The 24,696-nt window shown below is 45.2% G+C and overlaps 2 protein-coding genes across 3 annotated transcripts in view; one reads left to right on the forward strand and one right to left on the reverse strand.

The window, feature by feature from the left end:
• GNPDA2 (glucosamine-6-phosphate deaminase 2) overlaps positions 1-12,279 on the forward strand; it is a 435,608-nt gene extending 423,329 nt beyond the window's left edge. Inside the window, exons 6-8 of the mRNA XM_083166699.1 lie at positions 3,076-3,260; positions 9,866-10,040; positions 11,698-12,279. Of these exons, the coding sequence (XP_083022825.1) occupies positions 3,076-3,260; positions 9,866-10,040; positions 11,698-11,756 (419 nt within the window). The 3' untranslated portion in view covers positions 11,757-12,279. The remainder of the gene's footprint in view (positions 1-3,075; positions 3,261-9,865; positions 10,041-11,697) is intronic.
• Positions 12,280-13,866: 1,587 nt separating this feature from the next.
• Positions 13,867-24,696, reverse strand: part of GUF1 (GTP binding elongation factor GUF1) — a 37,110-nt gene continuing 26,280 nt past the window's right edge. For both annotated transcript variants that reach the window (XM_083166824.1, XM_083166905.1), the window contains exons 12-18: positions 24,469-24,601; positions 21,522-21,665; positions 17,954-18,087; positions 17,206-17,307; positions 16,139-16,258; positions 15,141-15,177; positions 13,867-14,294 (exon numbers count right to left, since the gene is read on the reverse strand). In XM_083166824.1, coding sequence (XP_083022950.1) covers positions 14,157-14,294; positions 15,141-15,177; positions 16,139-16,258; positions 17,206-17,307; positions 17,954-18,087; positions 21,522-21,665; positions 24,469-24,601 — 808 coding nt within the window. In that variant the 3' untranslated portion in view covers positions 13,867-14,156. The remainder of the gene's footprint in view (positions 14,295-15,140; positions 15,178-16,138; positions 16,259-17,205; positions 17,308-17,953; positions 18,088-21,521; positions 21,666-24,468; positions 24,602-24,696) is intronic.

The raw sequence follows: 24,696 nt of genomic DNA on the forward strand, positions 1-24,696 counted from the left end.
TTTACGTCAAAAGAACCAGGTCTATACGCAAATCAGATTCCTTATTTGTACTCTATGACGCTTTCCGCAGGGGGTGGCCTGCGTCAAAACAGACAATTGCACGATGGATCAAGTGGACGATCCGTAGTGCTTATCTTCATGCGGGACAGGTGCCTCCTGTCTCCTTGACGGCGCACTCTACCAGATCAGTGAGTACGTCGTGGGCCGCTGAGAGAGGGGCTTCTATCTCTCAGCTTTGCAGAGCGGCCACTTGGTCGTCTCAGAACACGTTTGTAAGATTTTACCAGTTCGATACCTTTGCAGCTTCGGCTTCAACTTTTGGTCGTCTGGTTCTACAGAATCCTCAGCACTCTCCCTCCCGGGGCTTGGTCTTTGGAACCTCCCCGATGTGATTCCAGTGGTCCTCAGCAAAGATGGATACATTGCTGAGTAACCCCATCCCAATATCGTTAATGTATATGTTAAATAAGATGGGCCCTAGTACCGAACCCTGTGGCACTCCACTTAGTACTGGTATCATATTTGATATGGCACTGTTCACAACCATTTTTTGTTCTCTATTACACAGCCAGTTCCCTACCCATCTACAGATATTTGCCCTTAATCCCAGGTCTTCCATTTAATTTATCAACCTCTTGTGTGGTTCTGTATCAAAAGCTAGGAAGACCACATCTACTGCATTCCCATTATCAAGGTTTTTGCTGACATCCTCATAGAAGCCTAGTAAATTTGTCTGGCATGAACGATTTTTCACGAAACCCATGTTGGTTAATTCTAAGTAAACTATAAAGGTCTAAATATTCTAGGATACCATCCCTTAAAATTCCTTCAAATATTTTACCATTTATTGATGTTAAGCTCACCGGTCTGTAATTAGCTGGGTCATCCCTTTTTTGAATATTGGCACTACCTCTGCTATTCTCCAGTCTTTTGGTACCTTACCTGATGATAGTGAATTATAAAAAATGCAACATAGAGGGGTCGGTAGTTCCTCCCTTAATTCCATTAGTACCCTAGGATGGATCCCATCTGGCCCTGGTGATTTGTTTGTTTTGATTTTACTGAGCCTCAATATTATCTCATCGGTCATGAAATCAATATTGAGATCTGGCTGATGGGAAGAACCCATTTAACATTTCGGCTTTTCCCTTATCCTCTGTAAAACTTTTACCATTGATATCGGTTAATGGGCCTATGTTCTCTTTAATTATTCGCTTGCTATTTATGTACTTGAAAAACTTCTTGGGGTTAGTTTTGATTTCAGTGGCTATGCGCTCTTCATTTTCCCTTTTAGCTATTTTGATTACCTCTTTACAAATTTTGTTTGTTTCTTTGTACTTGTTGAACGCCTCCTCATTTACGTTATTTTTATAGCATTTAAATGCTTTTGTTTTATTGTTGATTGCTGTCCTTACTTTTTTGTCCAACCATGATGGTTTTTTTTTATTGAATTTACCCTTATTGACTTTTGGGATGTATTTATTTATAGTTAATAGTTAATGATTCGAGCACATTTTTTTAGTGTATCCCACATTTCCTCTGCATTCTTCCCTTCAAATAACTCTTCCCAATTTTCTTTTAGCGCTTTGCTGAATAATTCTTTGTACATCCCTAGCATAGATTTGCCATCCCGTACTCTATCTATCTGAAACAGAAATGTAAAAAAAAAAAAGTTACAAAATGACCTAAAAGGGAGAACAATACAACCCAACTGTGAACACAACCTAAAACATAAAAACATAATAAATGATAGCATGTTATGGCTGAAAGTTTTACTAAGGTTAAACTGGTAGCACGGTTGATGTTATGGTTAGCAATACCACCTCATAGGCCTGAGGTCTTGGATTTGATTCCCATCATAACTGTGTATGTGTGAAGTTTATTTGTTCTCACCTGTCTGCATGGGTTTCTTACAGGTATTCTTGTTTGCACCCATAGGGCCCCTACACGTGTAGCGATTTTTGCCTAATTGTTATAACTGGATCGCTCAGAAATTAAGCACGGGTCACTCCACGTGTGCACCCTATAGCGATGGCCATGCGCAGTCCAGTGCATCACCATCGCCCGCTCAGATAGACAGCACATGCACTAGTTAGATCGACTAGCAAGCATAGGAAAAACATCAGTTTGCACAGATTGCTCAGCACACATGGTCGGTACATCACATGTGGGTCAGCGATGTGAGCGGTCTGTGCTAAAGTATGTAGCTCAGCACTGGGCTGAAGTTGCCACGTGTGTAGGCCACTATACTCTAGAAAAGATACTAGAAGGTTAATTGGCTTCTGACAAAATCTGACCCTAGTGTATACAGTATGTGTGTAAATATGGATTGTAAGTTCTACTGAGGCACAGACTGATGAATAGATAGACAGAAATACGTCTGTCAGTAAAGTACCTGCCTGTGTCGCAGACAGATGCTGAGAATGGTGTGGAATAATGAAGCACTATTTAGAACCTCCTGGTTTGTTCATTCTCCTGAGAAGAAGGTTTTAAATAATAGTTTGCTTCTACTTTGTTTTCTCTTCCCAATGGGCCAAGTAGTTGAGGCACACGTCTTTGTCTACTACAGGTTGAGTATCCTGTATCCGTGCATCCATTATCCGAATTATTCCAAAAACCGTGGTTTTTGTAATCATTCAAATTTTTTTTTTTTTTACCCCTAACCCTCTTTTCATACTTACCAAGTCCCCGGGCGTCCACAGCAGGCCTCCGGCATCTTCTCCAGGGTCTCCAGCGGTCCCAGGAATGCCTTGCGCGAGTGTGCGCGCGCGCCGGTGACGTCACCGGTGCGCGCGCGCACACCCGCGCAATGCATTCCTGGGACCGCTGGAGACCCAGAGAAGATGCCGGAGGCCTGCTGTGGACGCCCGGGGACTGTGTGGACGCCGAGGGACCACCGGACACCATCAAGGGACAGGTAAGTATGCCTTAAAAAAATTATTCCAAAAACCGAAAAATTCCCCTATCCGGAATGCTCGTGGTCCCGAGCATTTCGGATAGGGGATACTCAACCTGTATTTCCTGAAATGGTAAAGACTGTTTTATAATGGTGTTGGTTTTTTTTGGCACTTCTAGGTATTGGTCCAGATGGCCATATTGCCTTTAATGAACCGGGTTCCAGTTTGGTATCCAGGACAAGACTAAAGACTTTAGCAATGGACACCATTTTGGCAAATGCTAAATATTTTGACGGCAATCTTTCTAAGGTGCCGACTATGGCATTAACAGTCGGTGTGGGGACAGTCATGGATGCTAAAGAGGTAGTTACACCTTTATGTCAGTATATTAGAGTTTAGGCCAGTGGCACCCATAGCCCAAAAGTTTCTCATTGATAAATTCAGAAAAAAATATTGAGTAAATTATTTTTATATCTCATCCTTAGGACCGGATATGTGGTATTGGACAGAATTCCCTTCTGTTTATCCACAATTTGTCTATTATATTGCTCATAAATAATTACAATTACAGTACTCATGGACCATCAATTTAGGGCACCCCTGCAAGTCCACCAAGGCACCCTAGGGTGCCACTGCACCCAGTTTGGGATTTGGGTACCACTGGTTTAGGCAACAACAGATGCTATCTGAAATCCTCCTAATGGTCTTTGGAAGAGGAATCATTAAAGATATATGCACAAAGCTGTTTAACCTCTTATCTTGAAGACTCCTCAAAGTTTTTTTATTGCCAAGTACAGCAAGCAAAGTTTTAAACTAGGAATGACATATGTGGTCAGCACAACAAAGGCATACAATTGACAAGATTCAGTAAAATATCTCTTTCTCCTTCATCCTAAGGGGACACTGAAGTACTACGCTGGGGATTGAGTGGTGTATTGGAGGAGTCGGCACTTTAAGAAACTTTGAAGTGTAGCATGGCTCCTCCCCCTCTATCCCCCCCTCAGACCCCAGTCTTAGTTAAGTGCCCAGAGGAGTCGGTTCCCTGGGCAAGGGCTCCGTCTAGGGGGGCTCTTAAGTTTTAATTTTTGATTAATTTTTATTTATTAGAAGTGTTACAGGCAGCCAGGGGACCCTGCTGGCTGCCTGCTACGTGGGACGCCCTCCGGGAGGGTCAGAGCGGCACTGCCTGCGGCGCACGCTACTGACCCCGGCCACCAGCACACCGGCGCTGGGGACCCGCCACAGCCGCCCGCGGCCAGTGTTACGGGTCCGTGGCCACGTCACCGCCGGAGGTCTCAGGGGCATCAGAGGTGACGGCTGGACCAGAGAAGCGCGCTGGTCCAGCAAAAAAGCAACAGCAGCTAACTCAGCGCCGCTGTACACAGCGCGCGCTGAGCGGATGACGACGGGGGACGGAGCCTCTGCACTCCCGGTCTCCTGATTCTCTGAGCGCCATTTTAAGCCCACGCTGCCTGTTCTTTCTGGTGTGCCTCCATGGATCTCCTGCACAGGACATCAGAGCGCTGCTCCAACTCATCAGCACTGCGCTGGGTGAGTGTCAGGGGGTTTTCCCACTGGGTTCCCCCGTTGGAGTGTTTAATATTGTGGTGGGCATAATTCTGGGAAAGCAGGCTCCTCTCCCCCTATTACCTCTTCTCTCCTTCTCTGCTCCTTATTATTGTGTGTGAGTCAGTGTGTACCGCTGTCTGACTGCTGTATATAAGGTTTCAATATGGCTGCTAAATCTCAGGCTAAACAAAAACTAATTGTGTGCACACAGTGCAATGAACAGTTCACACAGCACGTTAAGGGTGTCACCCTGTGCAAAGATTGTCAGGGAGAAGATGAAGAAAAGGCTCCTTCTTCCATACTTAATGTGGAAGGGGTCACCAGTGTACTATCTACCCTAGCAGCAGAATTAGCTGCGTCACGCAGGGATAGGGAAGTGTTACACTCACAGCTGGCTTCCATGGGTTCGGCGGAACCTTCCTGGGCCAGGGACCTCATAAAATCTGTGGACTCCCTGGTAAAAGCTACATCCAGTCAGCCTGCAAGCATTCCCCCCCCTTCTCTTAAAAGAGCCATCCCCTTGTTGCTACGGGGGGATGAGCAGGACGACCCCCTGGGTGACTATGGTGACTTGCAGGATGACCCCATCCCTCAAGCAGATGGGGGGGATGGGGTAGTACAGGAGGGGTCCCAAGGATTAGACGCCCTTATACAGGCTGTCAAATTCACCTTAAATGTAGGTGAGCCGTATCCTCCGGCCTATACTCCTATTTTTGGACCCCCCACTAAGGCGACGGTATGCTTTCCAGAATCTGTAGAATTAGACAAACCTCTGTTGGACATCTGGAAGGCTCCGGAAAAGAAGTTCCAACTGTCTAGACGCTTTAAAGGGACCTATCCCTTCTCACCTGAGGCAAGGGCTAAGTGGGAAAACCCACCTTTAGCAGATGCTTCGGTGTCTAAACTTTCTAAGAAAGCAGCCCTGCCTATTCCAGGGGCAGTAGCGTTAAAAGAGGCTCCTGACAGACGTCTGGAGGCGGGGTTAAAACATATTTTTACCACTGCAGGCGTTACTCTACGCCCCATCTTGGCCATTTCCTGGGTCAGTAGAGCCATGGAATCCTGGGCCGAGGACATATCAAAAGGTCTAGAGGAGCAAAGGCCTGTTGAGGATTTGGCTTTGCTGTCCGCTCAGATGCGTGAGTCTGCAGCATACATAGGGGAGGCCGCTAGAGATTCTGCAGCCTTAATAGCCAGGGTTTCTGCCTTATCTGTCACAGCTAGGCGCTCCCTGTGGCTCAAATCCTGGCAGGCAGAAGCAGACATCAAAAAAGCGGTAGAGGGATTACCGTTCACAGGCGAGGTCCTTTTTGGACCTGAGCTGGACAAACTGATTTCTCAGGCCACAGGAGGAAAATCCACTTTCCTTCCATCTTCAGCCCCTCCCCCTCAAAAGAAACCTTTTCAGGGACCCTCCTTTCGTTCCTTTCGGGGAGCCCCAAAATTTAGGGGAAAATCCCGGGGTTCTTTTGCCACTTGCAGGGGTTTTGGTGGCACAGCCACTGGTTCAACAGCAGGAACCCGCCGTCCTGAAGCCAAACTCCCAGAAAAACCCTCAGCATGAGTGTCTCCCATCCTTCCTGGGGGATCCCAGGGTGGGAGGTCGCCTAAGGGACTTTCAGCACATATGGAGAACGTCCTGTACAGACAATTGGGTGTTGTCAATTGTCGAGCAGGGCTACAAGCTGGATTTTGCTTACAGCCCTCCTCACCAATTTTTCACCATGGGCCTTCCTCATGTCGAAAAGGACCGTCTGCTTCTGCTCCAAGCGATTCAAAAGTTGTTGGCGGCTCAAGTCATTATACCAGTTCCAACAGCCAGAAGGGCAGAAGGCTTTTATTCACCTCTTTTTCTGGTGCCAAAGCCAGATGGTACGGTCCGCCCGATACTAAATTTAAAAACCTTGAACAGGTACATAGCCTACCAAAAGTTCAAGATGGAATCGCTTCGATCAGTAGTCACCGGTCTAGAACCACTGGAATTTATGGCTTCCTTAGACATCAAGGATGCCTACTTACATGTACCCATTCACGAAAATTACCAAAAGTTCCTGCGCTTTGCCATCAAGGTACAGCATTTCCAGTTTCGGGCCCTGCCCTTTGGCCTTTCCTCCGCACCACGCCTCTTCACCAAAATCATGGTGGTGATGGTCTCCCTACTACACACAAAGGGGGTGAATGTGGTCCCATACTTAGACGATCTTTTGATCAAAGCCCCGTCCGAAGCCCTGCTACTTCAGAGCATCCAGGTCTGTTGCAAAGTACTGCTGCAACATGGATGGATCCTGAATTACAAAAAATCACTTTGGACACATCCCTACAGAGGATTTTCCTACCAATGGACAAAATTCTCTCCCTTCAGTAATTGACCAGACAGGTCCTCAGGCCTCACAAGGTGTCAGTACACTTGTGCATTCGCCTATTAGGAAAAATGGTGGTCTCCTTCGAGGCCCTACCATTCGGACGGTTCCACTCCCGGACCTTCCAACTAGATCTCCTCAAACAGGTTCACATGTGCACATGCACAAAAGAGTAGTTTTGTCCCCTTGCAGTCGCCTATCTCTACATTGGTGGCTCCATACACCAAACCTGCTGGAGGGACGACGGTTTGGAGTATGGGACTGATCCATTGTTACAACAGATGCGAGCCTCAGAGGTTGGGGGGCAGTTGTACTGGGCCAACATTTCCTAGGTCGCTGGTCTCACCAAGAAGCAGAGCTTCCAATAAATATCCTGGACCTTCGGGCGATCCGCCTGGCATTACTCAGTGCAGACCTCCTCCTCAGGGGACGGGCGATAAGAATCCAGTCAGACAATGCCACGGCGGTGGCATATGTCAATCGCCAAGGGGGGACTCGCAGCCGCAAGGCAATGCAGGAAGTCCGACCGATTCTGCAGTGGGCAGAGCGGCACGCCATCGCCTTCTCAGCAGTATTCATACCGGGGGTGGACAACTGGGAGGCGGATTACCTGAGCCGCCAGGATGTCCATCCGGGGGAATGGGGCCTACACCCGGAAGTCTTCGCTCAGATTGTCCATCGTTGGGGAGTTCCCCAACTAGATATGATGGCGTCGAAGCACAACCACAAACTTCCCCGGTACTGCTCCAGGGCTCGGGACCCGACGGCGGTGGCATCGGATGCCCTAACCGCGTCCTGGGATTACTCCCTGATTTATCTATTCCCTCCGTTGCCTTTACTTCCACGAGTACTCAAACGGATAAAACAAGAATCAGCAACAGTCATTCTGGTGGCACCAAATTGGCCTCGGCGCCCGTGGTACGCCGACCTTCAGGGGCACCTGATAGACAAGCCTTGGCTTCTTCCTCAAAGGGACGACCTTCTTCTACAGGGGCCGTTCGTTTACCAAGGCTTACCGCGGTTGTGTTTGACGGCGTGGCTGTTGAAGCCGCGCTGTTGAGTAGAAGGGGTATCCCAAAGTCTGTCATTCCAACGATGATGAGGGCCAGGAAGGAGGTCACTTCCCGTCACTACCACAGTATTTGGAAAGCTTATGTAGCTTGGTGTGAACGCCGTAAGCTACCCACTTCTGTTTTTGGTCTGTCCCGGGTACTCCGGTTTTTGCAGTCTGGATTTAAGGCAGGCCTTCGCCTGGGTTCGCTTAAGGTCCAGGTGTCGGCCTTGTCAATATTTTTCCATCGACGTCTGGCGGTCATTCTGGAGGTCCAAACCTTCCTGAATGGATTTCTACGGCTCCAGCCTCCGGTTCGTGCCCCGGAGGAGCCTTGGAATTTGCCACTGGTTCTAGATTATCTTAAATCCAGTGTCTTCGAGCCTCTGGAATCCATTGATCGTCTTCTCACGTGGAAAACGATTATGCTGTTAGCTCTGGCTTCAGCGCGAAGGGTGTCAGACCTAAGCGTTTTGTCATGCAGGTCACCGTATCTCGTGTTTCACCCAGATAGGGCGGAACTCCGCATTAAAATGGATTACCTGCCGAAGGTTGTGTCTGCGTATCACCTCAACCAGCCTATTGTTGTGCCAGCATTGACAGGTGATTTAAAATCTCTGGATGTAGTTCACACGTTACAGGTCTATGTGAACAGAACCAAAGAGGTACGGAAGTCGGACTCATTTTGTGCTTTATGCTACTGCCAAGCGAGGTTGGCCGGCCTCCAAACAAACCTTAGCAAGGTGGATCTGTTTGACCATAAAGCAAGCTTATATACAGGCTTCGCAAGTCCCGCCTTCAAGGGTGTCAGCTCATTCCACACGGTCTGTGGGTCCGTCTTGGGCGGCAGCTAGAGGCGTGTCTCTGACTCAACTGTGCAGAGCAGCGACGTGGTCTGGTCCAAACACGTTCATCAAATTCTACAGGTTTGACACGTTTGCGGCCTTCTCTTCTAGTTTTGGCCGTGCGGTACTACAGGATGACCAGCACCTTCCCACCCGTGGGGATGGCTTTGGGACGTCCCCAGCGTAGTACTTCAGTGTCCACTTAGGATGAAGGAGAAAATAGGAATTTGGTACTCACCGTTAATTCCCTTTCTCCGAATCCGTAGGGGACACTGAACGCCCTCCCGGCGCTGTTCTAGCCTGTGTAGGGTTGTTCAATCTGTATGCGTGATTGTTGTGTGCATACGATTGTCTGCAGTTATTGTTACAGCATGTTATGTTCTGTTTTCTGTCCGTCTCTCTCTCTGTCAGAGATTCCCTGGTCTCTTTTCTCCTCTCGGTCACAGTTAACTAAGACTGGAGTCTGAGGGGGGGATAGAGGGGGAGGAGCCATGCTACACTTCAAAGTTTCTTAAAGTGCCGACTCCTCCAATACACCACTCAATCCCCAGCGTAGTACTTCAGTGTCCCCTACGGATTCGGAGAAAGGGAATTAACGGTGAGTACCAAATTCCTTTTTTCTAATAAGTATCCATTATAGAGATACAGGTTTGTGGGTGGTTACCTAGGGTGTGGTATAGGGGTCCGACAGTCATTATCCCAACTGGCCGGACCCAGACAGCATGGTGAGCGCAACTAAGCCCCTTGCGGGCTCGGCGGCTCGCTACGCAAGCCACCTATTCTATTCTCCCCCACGAGGGAAAATAGCGGGTGGCAGTTGAGTGAATGCCTGTCGGGATCCCGACTGTCAGGACCCGGTTACCTACATCCTGTTCAGAAAAAAGGTGCATACAGTATACATCGGTGATTTTATCCAGATTTACTCATTTTCTCTTACCAGGAGACTGGCTTGCCTCTGGCTGCCTCTTCATAAGAAAAATGAAAATTGTCCGCTTATAGGGGGCAATACTTGTATAAACATTGTTACATACATCTTATGCAAAGCTAACATCTCCGTAACTAATATATATATGTGTGTGTGTGTGTGTGTGTGTGTGTGATTATACATATTATATGTAATTGTTTTATGCTTTTCTCTGGCAGGTGATGATCCTCATTACAGGGGCTCATAAAGCATTTGCATTATACAAGGCCATAGAGGAGGGTGTGAACCACATGTGGACAGTGTCTGCTTTCCAGCAACATCCTCGCACTATATTTATCTGTGATGAAGATGCTACGTTAGAGCTACGAGTTAAAACTGTGAAGTATTTTAAAGGTGAGTATTGCATAGTGAAAGAATATGGAGTATAATTTTATAATACTATACAACTTTTTTTCATAAGATATACTGGATATGGTAGAATATCCTATATAATACCTGGATATGCTATAATATCCATCATGTATACATATTTGCGTTCCAAGTGCTGCAAAAACCTTACTGGAACACTGCTTTCTGACACCATCTACCTTCCCAGTGATAACTGCTGGCAGGAGTGTGGAGAGCTGCCCAGAGATTTCAGGCAGCTAGTACAAGCCCAAGTCTAGATGCGTGCCTTGAGTGTCCTTTGGATGCTTCAAGCAGCGATGTAGCTACCGCATAGTGCTAGTCAGATGCAGAGGCTGTGGGGCAGCGGTGGTGCTTCCGCCACAGTCCTGTGCTCTAGGTAACAGCACTGCTTGCATGACTAAGGCGTCCCGTAAACCTATAATGTCACAGACTGAGTTCAGTTATTTATAATATACTGATATAAATTTAAGTTTACCTCAAATAAAGCATTTTAGATGAAGCTTTTTGCCCCGATTCTGTGGGAGGCAATTGAAGTCTTTATAATGTGCCCCGGGAGTGGTGGTAAAGGCACAAGGCAGCATTGCAAATAGGCCCATTTTATGCTACACCCCGTAACGAGGTAAGATTCCTTCCTGTAACAGGAGGTTGTGTGGTGGTGGACATCATGACAAGATATCTCAGGGTGAAGATGCGGTGCACCGATACGGTGTCCATGTCGATTGTGTCGACATTCAGGACAAAGAACCCATGAAAAACCCATTTCGACCTTTTGAATGTTGACCTAACGGCCCTGTTGACCTAAAGCCATGTCAGCCTTCTGAGTGTGTCCACCTAAGGCCTGTCGAACTTCAGTAGTTGACCTTTCTGTGGTTGACCTATCGATCGACACCCAACTGGACGCCTTGGTACTGGCAACTTAGCAGACCTATTGGACTCCTGGCTGATTGAAGGGGGGCGGGGGATCCAGTAAGTGCCAGGCAACTCTTTGTGGTATCGGAGTCTCGCTCAAATGTTTTTGGCACTTTTAGGTGAATTGTGAATGCGGGCGGGCGGCTGAAAGGCGCATCGGCGAATACACTGCAGCAATTCACCAACAATCCAATTCCTCATAGTATTCTCATATGAGTACAGAAAGAAAAGCTATACTCGTCTTTATGCTTCCTGCTAAAGGTATTCATTTTTGTAAAAAAAAAACCAGTTAAACCAGTTTTGGGGCAGATTGCCACAGATCATCTTCTCGCCATCGGTTTGCAGGCTGTACTAGATAGGTGCTATAGGGAACTTCTACCCCCCCCCCCTCTTCCGGTGTAACCCTTCCCCGGGAACAGAAACTGCTCACATGACCACAGCACCAAGCTTTACTTTCACAGTTGCTTAAAGTGTATTTTCCTTAGAGCAACAAGTCACCCCGATTTTCTTCTTCTTTTCTCTCTGGGTTTAATCATTTCATTATGCCACAATATAGATACAGGGGGTGACTTGTTGCTCCAAGCAAAATACACTTTAAGCGAATGTGAAAGTGCAGCTTGGTGCTGCGGTCACGTGATCAGTTTCTGTTCCCGGGGAAGGGTTACACTCGGTCATGTGGAAGATGGTGCGTGACAGCAGCCTGAGTAACGCTGAGACGGTTTCCTTCTCCCAGGTTTAATGCATGTGCATAATAAACTCGTGGAACCATTGCACAGCATGAAGAAGAACTGAGGACACCACAAGGAGAGCTGCGGGAACCGGGCTGCTCCTCTAGTGGCTCTGCAAGACTAAGTACTGTATTATTATTTAGGTCCAATCTCTGCTATAGCCATGTATCATTCCATATGGTGTTACTTCAATATAAATACTTTTGTTCTAAGGCTGCATAGCAGATACAGCTGTTTACTAGAAGGAGTGTTATATAGTCAGATCTGGCAGTTAGCAATATACTGTATAATACAAATATACCTCTCCCAGAGCGATTTTGCAGCTTACATAGGGCATGCATCAGTAAATCTCCATATATTACTGACTGTAGCTATCCACCTGCTCTGCACCCTCCCAGGTAGCCAACTGTCTGTATTGCACTGCCTGATATTTTCTTTGTCTCATTCATTAATAGCTGTTACAGTTGTATTATGTTTAGAGGATCATTTCAAACTATTCTGTATTTATACAGCACTTTTCTAAAAAAAAAAAAAAATAACATAAAAATAAGTCTCTCTCTGCAGATGCCTTTAACAATAAACAGTTTGGTTACTATCTATACACAATGGTGCAGTGTTTTTTTTTGCATACTACAGGCGAAAGGGAATGGCTTTCTGTTGCAGATGCTAAACACATACAGACAAACACACAATTTTACATTAACACCCCCCCCCCCCCCCATAGGTCCCCATATATATCGGCATGGTTGTCGTCTAATATTTGCCACTTAAGAGGTACCGAGTTGGTCAGGGGTGCTTTGGAAGAGACGGGGGCCCATGTACAGACTCTGTGGTCCCCCTCCTCTTTGCTGTATCGTAGACTCTGGTATTACGCCAGAGCCTACTGTGCATAAGAAGTCTCCGGAAACAAGGCTCCCACCGTGTTATGGAGACTAAATTCAGTATTGCGTATGCACGGTGACCGTTTCAGTGGTGATTTTTACAGCGCCTGGCGTGGGATTCTAAATAGGTGATTATTAAAACATAGGTGCAGTGTGGGCCCCTCCTGACTTAGGGAGCCGTGTTCACCCCGCAGATTGCACCCATAATAGAAATGCCCATGAAACTGGTGGCTATTCTCCCTCGTGGGGGTCCACGACCCCCATAGAGGGAGAATAGAATAGGTGGTGGGCCTGCAAGGGGCTTTGTTGCGCTGGCCAGTGGGGATCCCAACGTCGGGCTAATGACTGTCCGAACCGCATACTACACCCAATTGCTTTGCCACCAATAAAAAATGTCTGTGTCTTCAGATGTAGATTTCCTGGCCAAATGGTTACTTAGATGACCCATGTTCACGCAGATGATCCAAAGTTGCATCTTGGAATGTGGCAGCAGCAGCAGACCAGAGAAGCCAGCAGGATGCATCTCTTTTCACAAGATGACTGATGTTTACACACACAGGGCCTGATTCACACCTGTTGCCTAGACTGTGTATAATTCCAGCCTAGCAGGCAGGAAAAACGCCCTCACCCTCCGCCAGTGTTCACATACACATCCGCTCGCATGCGGCCTAACTGGATGGGGAGCGTATTCGGATCTATTTGCTACTATTGGGTCTGAACCACCACCATGATTCAATGCCGCATTTCTTATAGCGCCGCCCATTGGGTCTCAAGGTGCCCATACACTGTGCAATTACCGAGTGCGATAAGATGCGTGCATTCTGGCGCATATCCCATCGCACTGCTCAAAAAGTATGTGCTGCACATACTTCTTATACTAGATTGCATTGCATCTCATTTCATTGCAAAACGTACAGATGTAGCCGGGCTCCTCGCAGGGGATGGCGATTCTACCGCCGTCCCCCGCCAGCGGCCACCGCCAGGGCGTGCGCGCACGAGACTCTTGCACGCCCCGTGGCAACGGAGCTTGGCGGGGGTTCCCGCTGCTTCCCCCGCCGTCGCCACTGGTCCCCCTTGCCGTCCCGACCCCCCCCCCCCCGAACTGGGCAGCGTCACCGTGATACTGGGATGCACGCGCGTCCCAGTATCTATCGCCAGTGAAAGGGCACTGGCGAGCGTCGGCCAAGGATGAGCCCGGCTCCATCTGTATGCGATGCGATGCAGTCCAAATTGCATACAATAATTGTACCTTGTATGGGCACCTTCATATCTATACAAAAGGGAACACATACAATTTCTTATTCACTTTATTCTGATATAAATATTTAGAAAACAATGCACAGAAGTCATTCAGCACTGAATAATTATTTTTCATCATAAGTCCATGGAACTACCACTGTGGTTGAGGTAAATTAAATATAATCCATTTTCTCAGATAAAAATATCTTTAGGTCCAACACATCAAAACTGGGTAGCCCATATTTCTTCATTCTTCTCTGATCCGATGCACTGCAGACAAACCCGCTGGGACACATGGCAGAAGGTTCAGATTGGCTTCAGACATTGGGGAAACATGATCGCCGTCACTTGTCTGGCTGTCTTTTTAAAACCGTGATAAATGCATCTTTAGGCACTTCCACGTTACCGATTTTCCGCATCTTCTTCTTCCCTTCAGCTTGCCGCTTCAGCAACTTCATTTTTCTTGAAATGTCCCCACCATACTGCAAAAATATGATCAATGTGAGCTAGATATGCACATAAATGTGGAGTACACTTCTTTCCAAGCTCCGCCTTTCGCTAGCCACCCCCATGAAGCCCATTGGTGAGATCTCTCTGGTTACCCTGTACTGGTACACAACTGACAGCATGAATGGAAGCAGCCAGGACTCCTGGACTGATATATACAAACTACCAGGACATTGGAACACTAGCAGTGGCGTTTTGTTTCACAGCCCCAAAAAGGGGTACATTTTAAATAGTGTAAAATAAATCGCTAGTATATTGGACTGATGTTTTGCGCTGCTCATGAACTAAACCCAATACGTGTCTTATGAACGGTGGTGTTTGTTGTGGCCATACAACCATTTGCTATATATGTTCTCCATTTACATGTAGAGGCACAACAGTATTCATACTTCTGTTGAATGAAACATGCTCTTTGTGTGCACAACTTCCATCCAGGAAAAGCCACAAATGCAATCACTGGCACTCAAAGACATAAAAATTGGGAATATAAATTTTAAAAAGTGGGGAAAGTGTCTCTTTTATAATGTATTCGACAATACCGCCACACAGTGTTTAAATATTTAATAAGCTTAGAGACATTTATTAAAAAAACAAAAATATTTGGAGACAGTCACGCGTTTCAAGATCGTCTCTAGCTCAGAACGCTGCTGTGAAGTTCAAGATGGCAAAAACAAATGTCACACTGCTTGAAATGTTTTGTTACAAATACAAGTGGCATATACCAACATAAAGCATAATAAAAAGGTCTCTGGATCTTTTAACTGAAGCTAGATTTTAGTTTACAAGTATGACATAATATATAATAAAAAAATTGTACTTACACATTTGGCCAAGACATTTTTCCTGTAGGCTTTAATTCTGGGAAAAATAAATGACTTGTGTAAATCACTGCAGAATTTTCTAGTGCTGTACATAAACTCACAATAATTATACTGTACATCCAAATCAGACCGTGACAACAATTTATTGTTAATAGAAAAACACAAACAAAATCAGCACCCTCTACAAAGGAATAGCAGTGCCTGAGAAGGTTGAATGTGAAACTATGGGGGTATTAAACCCGACCACAATTTCCACCGGGCGGAAATAACGTCCGACAGTATTCAGTCCCGGTTGGGCTGGATTGTCAAATCCACGGCCGCTTCCGACTTTCAGCGCCTGTTTTCGCCGATGATCGGTCTTTCCGACTGGCGAAGCCCATATTGAATAGGCTGAATGACGTTCGATCTAATAATGTCGGAAATGGTGCTATTACCACCTGGCGAAAATAGCGGCCGGGATTGAATACTATAGCAGTTCATGGGCCAGATATATCAATTTTTAAAAAGTGATAAAGTGGAGATTGATAAACAGCCAGCTAATCCGTTAATAACTGTCATGTTACAGACTGGGTTTCAAAGATGACAGGTAGGAGTTGATTGGCTGGTTGCTTACACACTTTTTGAAGCTTGAAACATCTGGCTCCATATTTTGTTTATTAAATGTTTACTTTATTTAAAAAAGTTGTCTGGGATCGGTGACTCTCAGAAATGCAGACCTAGGATTACATAATGTAGTAACCATTTTCTCATAGGAAACAAAGATTACGGCCATCATTTACGAGTTCTATGACTTTAGAATTAATTGCTGCATATTTTATAGTCTTAAAAAGAGCCCACAAGAAACAAACATTTCCTACCAAGTAATCAGTCACCTCTTGTAGTCTCAGTATTGCTTAGAAGCACACATACATATCCGATGTCCTACTGTATGGGAGCAGACAGAATATGGAATCCACACTTACATAGACATAGGCTACAGTATACTGCGTAATACTCACGTTTCTCTTGCTATAACCTTGCTACCGATTGCTGCCTGAACAGCTACTTCAAACAGCTGCCTTGGTATAGCATCTCGTAGCTTCTCACAGATTGTTTTACCAACTTCATATGCCTTTTCCCTAAATGAGAAAGATTATACAATCGTACTGTACCTATTAAGTACAGATACTAAAAGACATAGGGGGTTATTTTGGTTCATTCTTTCTGACAAAATCCTTCTTAGATGGACAAAACCATGTGTACTGCAGTTGGGGTAGATGTAACTTGTGCAGAGAGAATTAGATTTGGGCGGGGTTTTACTTCAAGTGAGATCTATATTGCAGTGTAAAAATAAAGCCGTCAGTATTTTCCCTGCACAGAAACAAAATAACTCACCCAAATCTAATTCTCTCTGCACATTTTGCAGTAATTTGTGATTCCAAAATAATTGAGATAAAAAAAGCTGGAGAATAAGACTCTTCATTTGATGGTTATGGTCTTGGTTGATAGATCTACAGGGTCTATATAGACCAGGGGTGGCCAAACCTGTCCTCAAGATCTACCAACGGTGCATGTTTTCCAGGCAACCTGTGGATCTATAGTAGGAATGGATGCAGCAGGTTTTAAAATGTGACAGTTAGTAATGACTACAGCTGTGCACCAGATAGGTAACCTGGAAAACGTGGACCGTTGGTAGAGCTCGAGGACCGGTTTGGCCACCCCTGATATAGACTATCAATAGTTCTACCCAAATGGGTGGACATGATGCAATCGGTTGTAAAGGGTCAAAAGGTCAACATGAAAAATGTACCCACACGTTTTTCATGATTTCTTTTTTAAACAAGCTTGTTCTTACTTCACCATCCAATGTCGGCATAGAGGGAGGAGAATATAATATGCCAAGCCCAAAGCATGGGTACAGGTTACACTAATTGGGGGACCATGTTGACAGGTGGCGACATTGACACAAAAAAAGGGGAAAACTCATGTCGACCTTTCCCATGTCAACCTGTGATGTGATGGGTAGAATGTTGTACGGGTTTTCTCTTTCTTGTGGAGCCATTCATTCTCTAGGCGCATCGCTTACCTATTGGCAATAGTCACCAATTCTTCCACCGCACGACCGTTTAGTAAGATGTCCATTTTGATCAGATCCGCGAGCTGGTAGCCTGCTTCTTCATAGTCAAAGCTAATGAAACACAAAATAAAGTATGACACCCGGGGACGGATGACTACACAAGTAGAGGAATACATCCTTTTATTTACTTAGAAAAGTGCCTTGTATGAGCCAAATGCTGAATAACCCAAATAAGTACCGAAATTATATTGGCTTGCACATATATTTTCCCCATCTATGTTTTGTGGTATATGGCCTGCATCATAAATAGACAGTACCAGGTATCCTCCTAATTTGAGAAACACAGATACAGATTACATAGATCATACAGCATTGCTGCAGTCGCGCCAAACAGCCCCGCTTAGCACGCCAGGATGCATGCGGACAATGTGTCTTAATCGCAACGTGGTTCTGAAAAAACGGGGAACCCTAATCACTTTATTCCTATCAACAACTGCATCCTGCTAAACAGGATGTGTGCAGACACAAGAATCTTCATCCTTCTAAACAGGATCTTGTTCAACTGCGTCCTGTGAAAAGGCAATATCTAGACACAAGAAACTGCATCCTGCTAAACAGGATCCTGTTCAACTGCATTCTGCTAAAAGGCAATGTGTAGACGCAGCCTTATCTGTAGGCACAGACCTAGATCAAATTATCTTTCCATGTAACTTTTAAATGTGCAAACAAAATAAAATGGCATATTCTAAGGACTTGCCTTGCATATCCAGAAGAGAGAGATTTTAGATTATCATAAAAATCCACCACAACTTCATTTAAAGGAAACAGATATTTTATCATGATTCTGTGATCATCAATATAGGTCAAGCTTTTGTGTTCTGCTCGTCGGGACTGAGGGAAGAAGATGGCAACAAATGGCTTAATCACATCACAAGACAAAAGAAAAATCGTTTTTGAGTTTGTTAAAACCCTACTCATGGTCAGTGATCTATTGTTACAGTTGTGATTCATGTTTATGGTGCAATTTTATTTACGATCATAATATACTAGTGAATATGGCATTTTGGTACTTGTGTATTTTGGCGGCGCCCATCGCATCGCATACCATAACGTATACGATGGTATGCGATGCGACGCGATATCGTACGATAGTGCACGATGGCATACAATTTTGAAATTGTATGCTATTGTACATGGCATACGATGCGATGCGATGCGATTAAACATTGTATAAGCACCCTAATGGGTGCTTATACAATGTTAAGCACCCAAATGGGTGCTTACAATGTTAAATGCACCCCCAAGCCACCCCCCACTATAAACGTGAACCCGAAGCGTGGCGAGCGGCGGCAGTACGCGTCCTACGACCTTTTCATACCCCCACTATCCACGTCGGCGTGGAGTTGAGAATAGAATAGTGTGGCGAGCGGACGCGGATACCTGTGAAGCCCGCGAAGGGACGCGTTTACCTGTGAAGGTATCCGCATCCCCTCGCGGGGCTCGCCACGCTTCGGGCTCGGTGGCTCGCTGCGCTCGCCACACTATTCTATTCTCAACTCCACGTCGACGTGGATAGTGGGGGTATGAAAAGGTCGTAGGACGCGTACCGCTGCGCTCGTCACGCTTCGGGTTCACGTTTATAGTGGGGGGGTGGCGTGGGGGTGCATTTAACATTGTAAGCACCCATTTGGGTGCTCAAAAGCACCCTTTAGGGTGCTTATACGATTTTTGGTCGTATAAGGGGTAAAAATCGCATCGCATGCCATCGGGTGCATGGCATGCGATGCGATGCGTCCGTCGGACATCGGGGGCGCCGCCAAAATACACAAGTACCAGCATTTTAAATGGGATACGGTCATTAGGTCAACAAGCATTAGGTCAAAAGTCATTAGGTCGACACCACTGTCGACATGCTGAAAGGTCTACAGTGAAAAGGTCGACATGGGGTTTTTCACTGTTTTTTGACCTGACGTGCCGACAGGCGGTATTTCATGCTCTACCGTCTACTAGGATGTGGTGAGAGAATAAAATAGTGTGTCGAATGCAGCGAGGCACTGAGCCCAAAGCATGGCAAGCGAAGCGACGCGGTGCACTGTCAACATTCGGGTAAAAAAAAACAACATGTCGACCTAACCCATGTCAAACTAATGCTTGTGTTGACCTAATGACATGTCGACCTAGACCCATGTCGACCTTTTAGCATGTTGACCAACTTATGGTCGACCAAATGATCCATTCCCTTTTAAATACAGATAATAAACCAAAAAAAACGAAAAGTACCTGATACCTGAGTCCCATAAGTATGTGCATAACAACTCAGACCCTGGACCTGGTATGCCTCCCTTTGATGAGCAGTGTCAGTTGTCGCCCCTCCCCCAAATGCTGCGGCTGATGCAGCTGCGAGCGTTATATCAAGACCCGTTCTGCACATGGGCAAAATGTGTCTTGGGCCTTTACAGTCCCACAAACATTGGATTTGTATGTAAATTATTTGGTTTACAGTATATACAAATCTGAAGCAGGCCTTATGCTTTAGGGATGGACATCGGATGCTGTTAGCATCGATGTTCCAGATCCGATGGAAGTACTTTTTCAAATCAAGTTTAAACCTTACGATGCCTGACTTTCTTTTTTCAGCTTGTGACACCCATAAGTGGTATCTACAGTTCAGCTTAAGTGCACACATGTACAGATCTGACTGCCTCTGCGCACAGTACAGTATAACCATTGATGGCTAGATCATTGAATGGTCTTTTAACTATCGCATAAGGGCACGCAACCATTCGATACTGGGCATACAAAGTCCATTCCTACTTTTCTCTCTCTAAGTGTGATATTCAATCCCGGGTCACGACTGTCGGGCTGGTCCGACAGCCATGACCCTGTCCTGTTCTCGGCTGCTCGACTGGTAGGCGGGATTCAATGTCCCGCCTGCCAAATGCCAAAAAGGGGGCGTGACCGTGAGATACGCCCGACGCAAGCTGCGGCCAAGAGCTCAACAATCCACGGCTGTTCTTGGCAGAACGGGCCTGACTGCTTCTTAAATCGGGCCCATGCTGCCGAGATCCCTGTTCAATCTGTCGGGAAAGACCGTATTGAATAGGGCCCCGCCGCTATTTCCCCCATCGGGAATAACGGTGGGAGATTGAATACCCCCCTAACACCTGTTCAGGGCCAGGTAAGTAGGAAGTTTGGTTGCTGCAGGAGAAGAGAAGTTGTGTAATGAGGGGACAGAAATTAGTAAGAAACAGTAAGAGCTGGAGGGAGGCTCAACCCTGAGCAACTGCTAGACTGACACCTTAATTTATTATATTACATACTTCATCAGTATAAAGGTCAAATTAATTTCTAAATCTAAAGTGGCTGCAGTGTTGTCTCAGTTTGTATAAAACAAATACAAGTGCAAACTACTGTATCGGCGTGGATGATTAGACCTAACGGAGTGAATCCGTATATTACATTGTTGTGACTGTGAGACCATGCTGGAGAATAGGCATAAAATAAGAACGTAGAATACATGCAGTATATAAATATATAGTATTGTAGCAGGGACAGCATACTTCCACATGAAGGGAACGTCCAGGTTTTAGAGCAGTAGAAGGAAAACTGATGTGATCGGGGTTGGGCTGATTAGCAGCACCTGTGCTTTCCTGATATGTGTTTCTAGAGCAGGGGTCCTGATGGTGTAACAGCTGCCCAGGTGATAGGCTGGGGGCGTGGGCTACGGTAGGGACCACTGGAACACACTGAGGAGTTTGTACTATGCTGTGATATCTGTATGCTGCAATGCTATAACCATCCTTGCCTATACTGTTTACCTGCTACAAAATAAAGACCAAGGGTGAGAATTGATAGGATAAGAGATTCAGAAAGTGAGAGATTCGGTAAGAAGTGTCCATGTTTTTTAAAGCGGCAATCATTTACACTGCAAAATCAACCTGGTTTTGCTGTGTAAATAATTGCCGCTTTTAAAAAAAATGAGATTTTTTTACTAAATCTCTCACTTTCTGAATCTCTCATCCTATTAAATCTCACCCCAAGACTTCATCTTATCCAGTGTATGTATTTCTCTGTCACAGTATCTATAATAAATTATTCCTTATGTAAACATATTCCGATGCAGTAACATAAGGTAGCAGTGCGGTATTTTCAATCACAATCAGATATTACGCTTTTGGTTAGTTTAAATGTTGCCCGGATGATAAAGGTGCAAAAAAAAAAAACCTTACTAAATAATTTAGTGAATGGTGCCTCTTGCAGAGTGACATGCAAATGCTGAGAAATGCAATTTTTAAACATAATGGAAATAAAAAAAAATGACTGACCTGACAGAGTGACATTATTTTTCCAAGGTATTCATCCGGTGAAATAATGGTACCCAGTATCATTGGCTCAAGATATGCAGATGCCACAGATTTATCAGGAAATTCAGTTGGGTTTACAATGGTTATCTCTTCTGCTCCGTATTCCTACACAAATCACCAAAGCAATAGGGATCAGATGAAGCTATACAAAGCTTAAATAGTGGAAGATCAGAGCCACTATCTACAGAATAGCTTATTTCATCCAAGTGTAGTTACATAATCAATAATTCAACTAAACAAAATGAACAATATATGGATACAAATATAAAGAGCCTTCATATTTCTTATGAAGAAAGGGGGAAAAAAAACGTCCTGGATTCCAGTTTTCAAAATTGGTTAAATATAGGCTTAAATTGTGGAAAATTATCAATTTTGTAAACAGTTTTTGGGGGATATTCAATCCCCATCGCTATTTCTGACAGGGGAAATAGAGGTGGATGCTTATTCAGACAACATTGAAGGGGCAGCTCGACAGAACGGATCTGACTTTAAAATCAGTCGGATACGTTTTGTCAAAAACGGTTGTGGATTGTCAAATTCATGGCCGGATCTCAACAATACAGAGCCGTTTTGCCGGCACGCCCCTTTTTGCTGCTTAAGAACATTGAATTCCGCCTGTTGACAAACTGTTGAGCCCGGAGAAAAGGGGCAGGATTTCAAATTGTCTGAAGGTTCTGACAGTCAATATCCGGGATCTAACCCCCCTTGTTAGTTAGATCATTTGTTAACAAAGTTTAGTTAACTTTACCTGCAGCTAAGAACTGTCACACGGGGGACAGGGGAGATGAGCCTTCTGAGCTATGCTAGATCACTCAGGGCATAGCGCTGCACAGTGATGTGCCACTGAGTGATCTATCAGGGCCAGTGTTCTCCGGTGAGAACACTGGCCCTCAGTGATCAATCAATATCAATAGTGTGCTGGATATTAATCACCGGGAGATAGCGACGTGCGGGGCCGCGTGTCGCCCCTACACACAGTGATGTAAAATCGCTCAGAAAATGCCCTGTAATCGCTGGGTGTGTAGACCCCATTACTTAGAGGCAGAATAATCCCATATAGTTCTGGGCAATTGGTGCATCACCCACCATTGCCAGTGATATAGGAATCACAGTGTAAGTAGTATTCTGACTATGGGTCATTCCAAAGTGCAAATGCAGGGAAATAATATGGCAGATTGGAATAATTCTCCATACAATTATCACCCTCCTTCCGAAGACTTGTCAGCTGCATGTAGTTTACACAATGTATCTTACCAAACGGAACATTTTAGACAGTTCCTGATTCCACTGTGCAGTTTGGGGTAAATTTACTAAAATGCGAGTTCTATTGAAGATGAGATGTTGCCCATAGCAACCAAACAGATTCTACTTATTTATTTAGCTCCTTCTTATAATAATTATTTAGTTATTAACAGTTTCTTATATAGCGCACACATATTCCGCAGCGCTGTACAGAGAATATATGAACATTCACATCAGTCCCTGCCCCAGTAAAGCTTACAATCTATATTCCCTACCACGGGATGCGGTTAATTTCCCGGCGGTCGGAATCCCGACACTGGAATCCCGACCGCCGAAATCCCGAAACTTTCTCCCTCCGTGGGTGTCCACGACACCCATAGAGGGAGAATATAATAGCGTGCCGAGCGTAGCGAGGCACCGGGCCCACTGCGTGGCGAGCGCAGCGAGCCCGCAAGGGGGGGCGATCCATGTCCCCCCCTTGTCGGGATTTCGGCGGTCGGGATTCCAGTGTCGGGATTCCGACCGCCGGGATCCCGACCGCCGGGATATCATATCGGATCCCCTACCACATATACACGCACACACAGACATTCTTGGGTTCATTTTGTTGGGAGCCAATTAACCTACCAGTATATTTTTGGATTGTGGGAGGAAACTGGAGTACCCGGAGGAAACCCACTAAAGTACGGGGAGAATATACAAACTCCGCAGTTAGGGCCATGGTGGGAATCGAACCCATGACCTCTGTCATGTGAGGCAGTTATGCTAACCATTACACCATGTGGGAAGTATGCTGGGATGTGCAGTGTCACAACTGCTTGAAGGCCACAGGTTGGCTAGGGCAATAAAAAAAACATGTCGTACAAATATAAGAAAAGGGTGCATGCACTTTCCGAGCATGTGCACAACATAGGGGCGAGTAAAGATCAGTGGCTTCTCTGCCTGCACCCAACTACAGAGAAGAGATGGCATACGAAATCTGAAGAATAAATGTATTCATGTAAAAATTTGATTTCTTTTTTTCTATTTTTTTTTTTTTTATAAATGAAGTCTGATTTTCTCTGCAAAACTTTGTAATCTCTTCCCTAACTGCTTTGTATTTGCGTGGGTTTGCTAATACAATAAAAGGCAGCCGTCGGTAAATGCCTATGTTTATGTAACTGCATTGTGTGCAGGCAGGAAATTGGTGCTACAGGACATTTTCTGTAATTGCTCAATTTACGAACAAACAAAACGAAAACAAACAAACGAGCAGAGAAAAGCGTGCTAAAGCAATCAGCAACACCGGGTTACCATTTGCTGTTCCTAATACACGTACAGTATCTCTCTCTCTCTCTAGACGTGGCTGTATTGAAATGAGATTCAGCTATTTTTTGGTTTTTTTGCAAATGCTGTAGCTGATAACTATGATTACAAATAAATAATACAAATTAGCTTTTTTATAATATAAAAATAGAATGCAAAAAGCAGCGCGGCTCACTAGCTACTGGATAACAGGTTTTGGGTTTTTGTAAATTGCATTAATGGGACAATACATATTGTTAAATGCAAATATCTTTTTTTATCATATTAATAACGTCCATATTTCCATTGGATAGTTGAAATAAATGATAAATGATGATAAATAAATGATATAGGAGTGAAGATGCCCCCACATCCTACTCACCTTTATCAGTTTCTGTGAAGAGAGCACAGCTTTGTATGGGACTGTAGGTGCCGTCATAATGACAGACGCGTTGTATTCTTGCTCCAGTCGCTGGTTAAAGACCTCCATATGCAGGAGCCCAAGAAAGCCCAATCTGTGTATACATCATTAGTATGCTTTAGTTACACACTCGCTGTAAATGAGGGGGAAGAAAAAAGTACACGGAATGCTATACATGCTTAATAAGTG

This window comes from Crinia signifera, chromosome 1 (assembly GCF_055691185.1).
Source record: "Crinia signifera chromosome 1, ASM5569118v1, whole genome shotgun sequence".
NCBI classification, from domain to species: domain Eukaryota; kingdom Metazoa; phylum Chordata; class Amphibia; order Anura; family Myobatrachidae; genus Crinia; species Crinia signifera.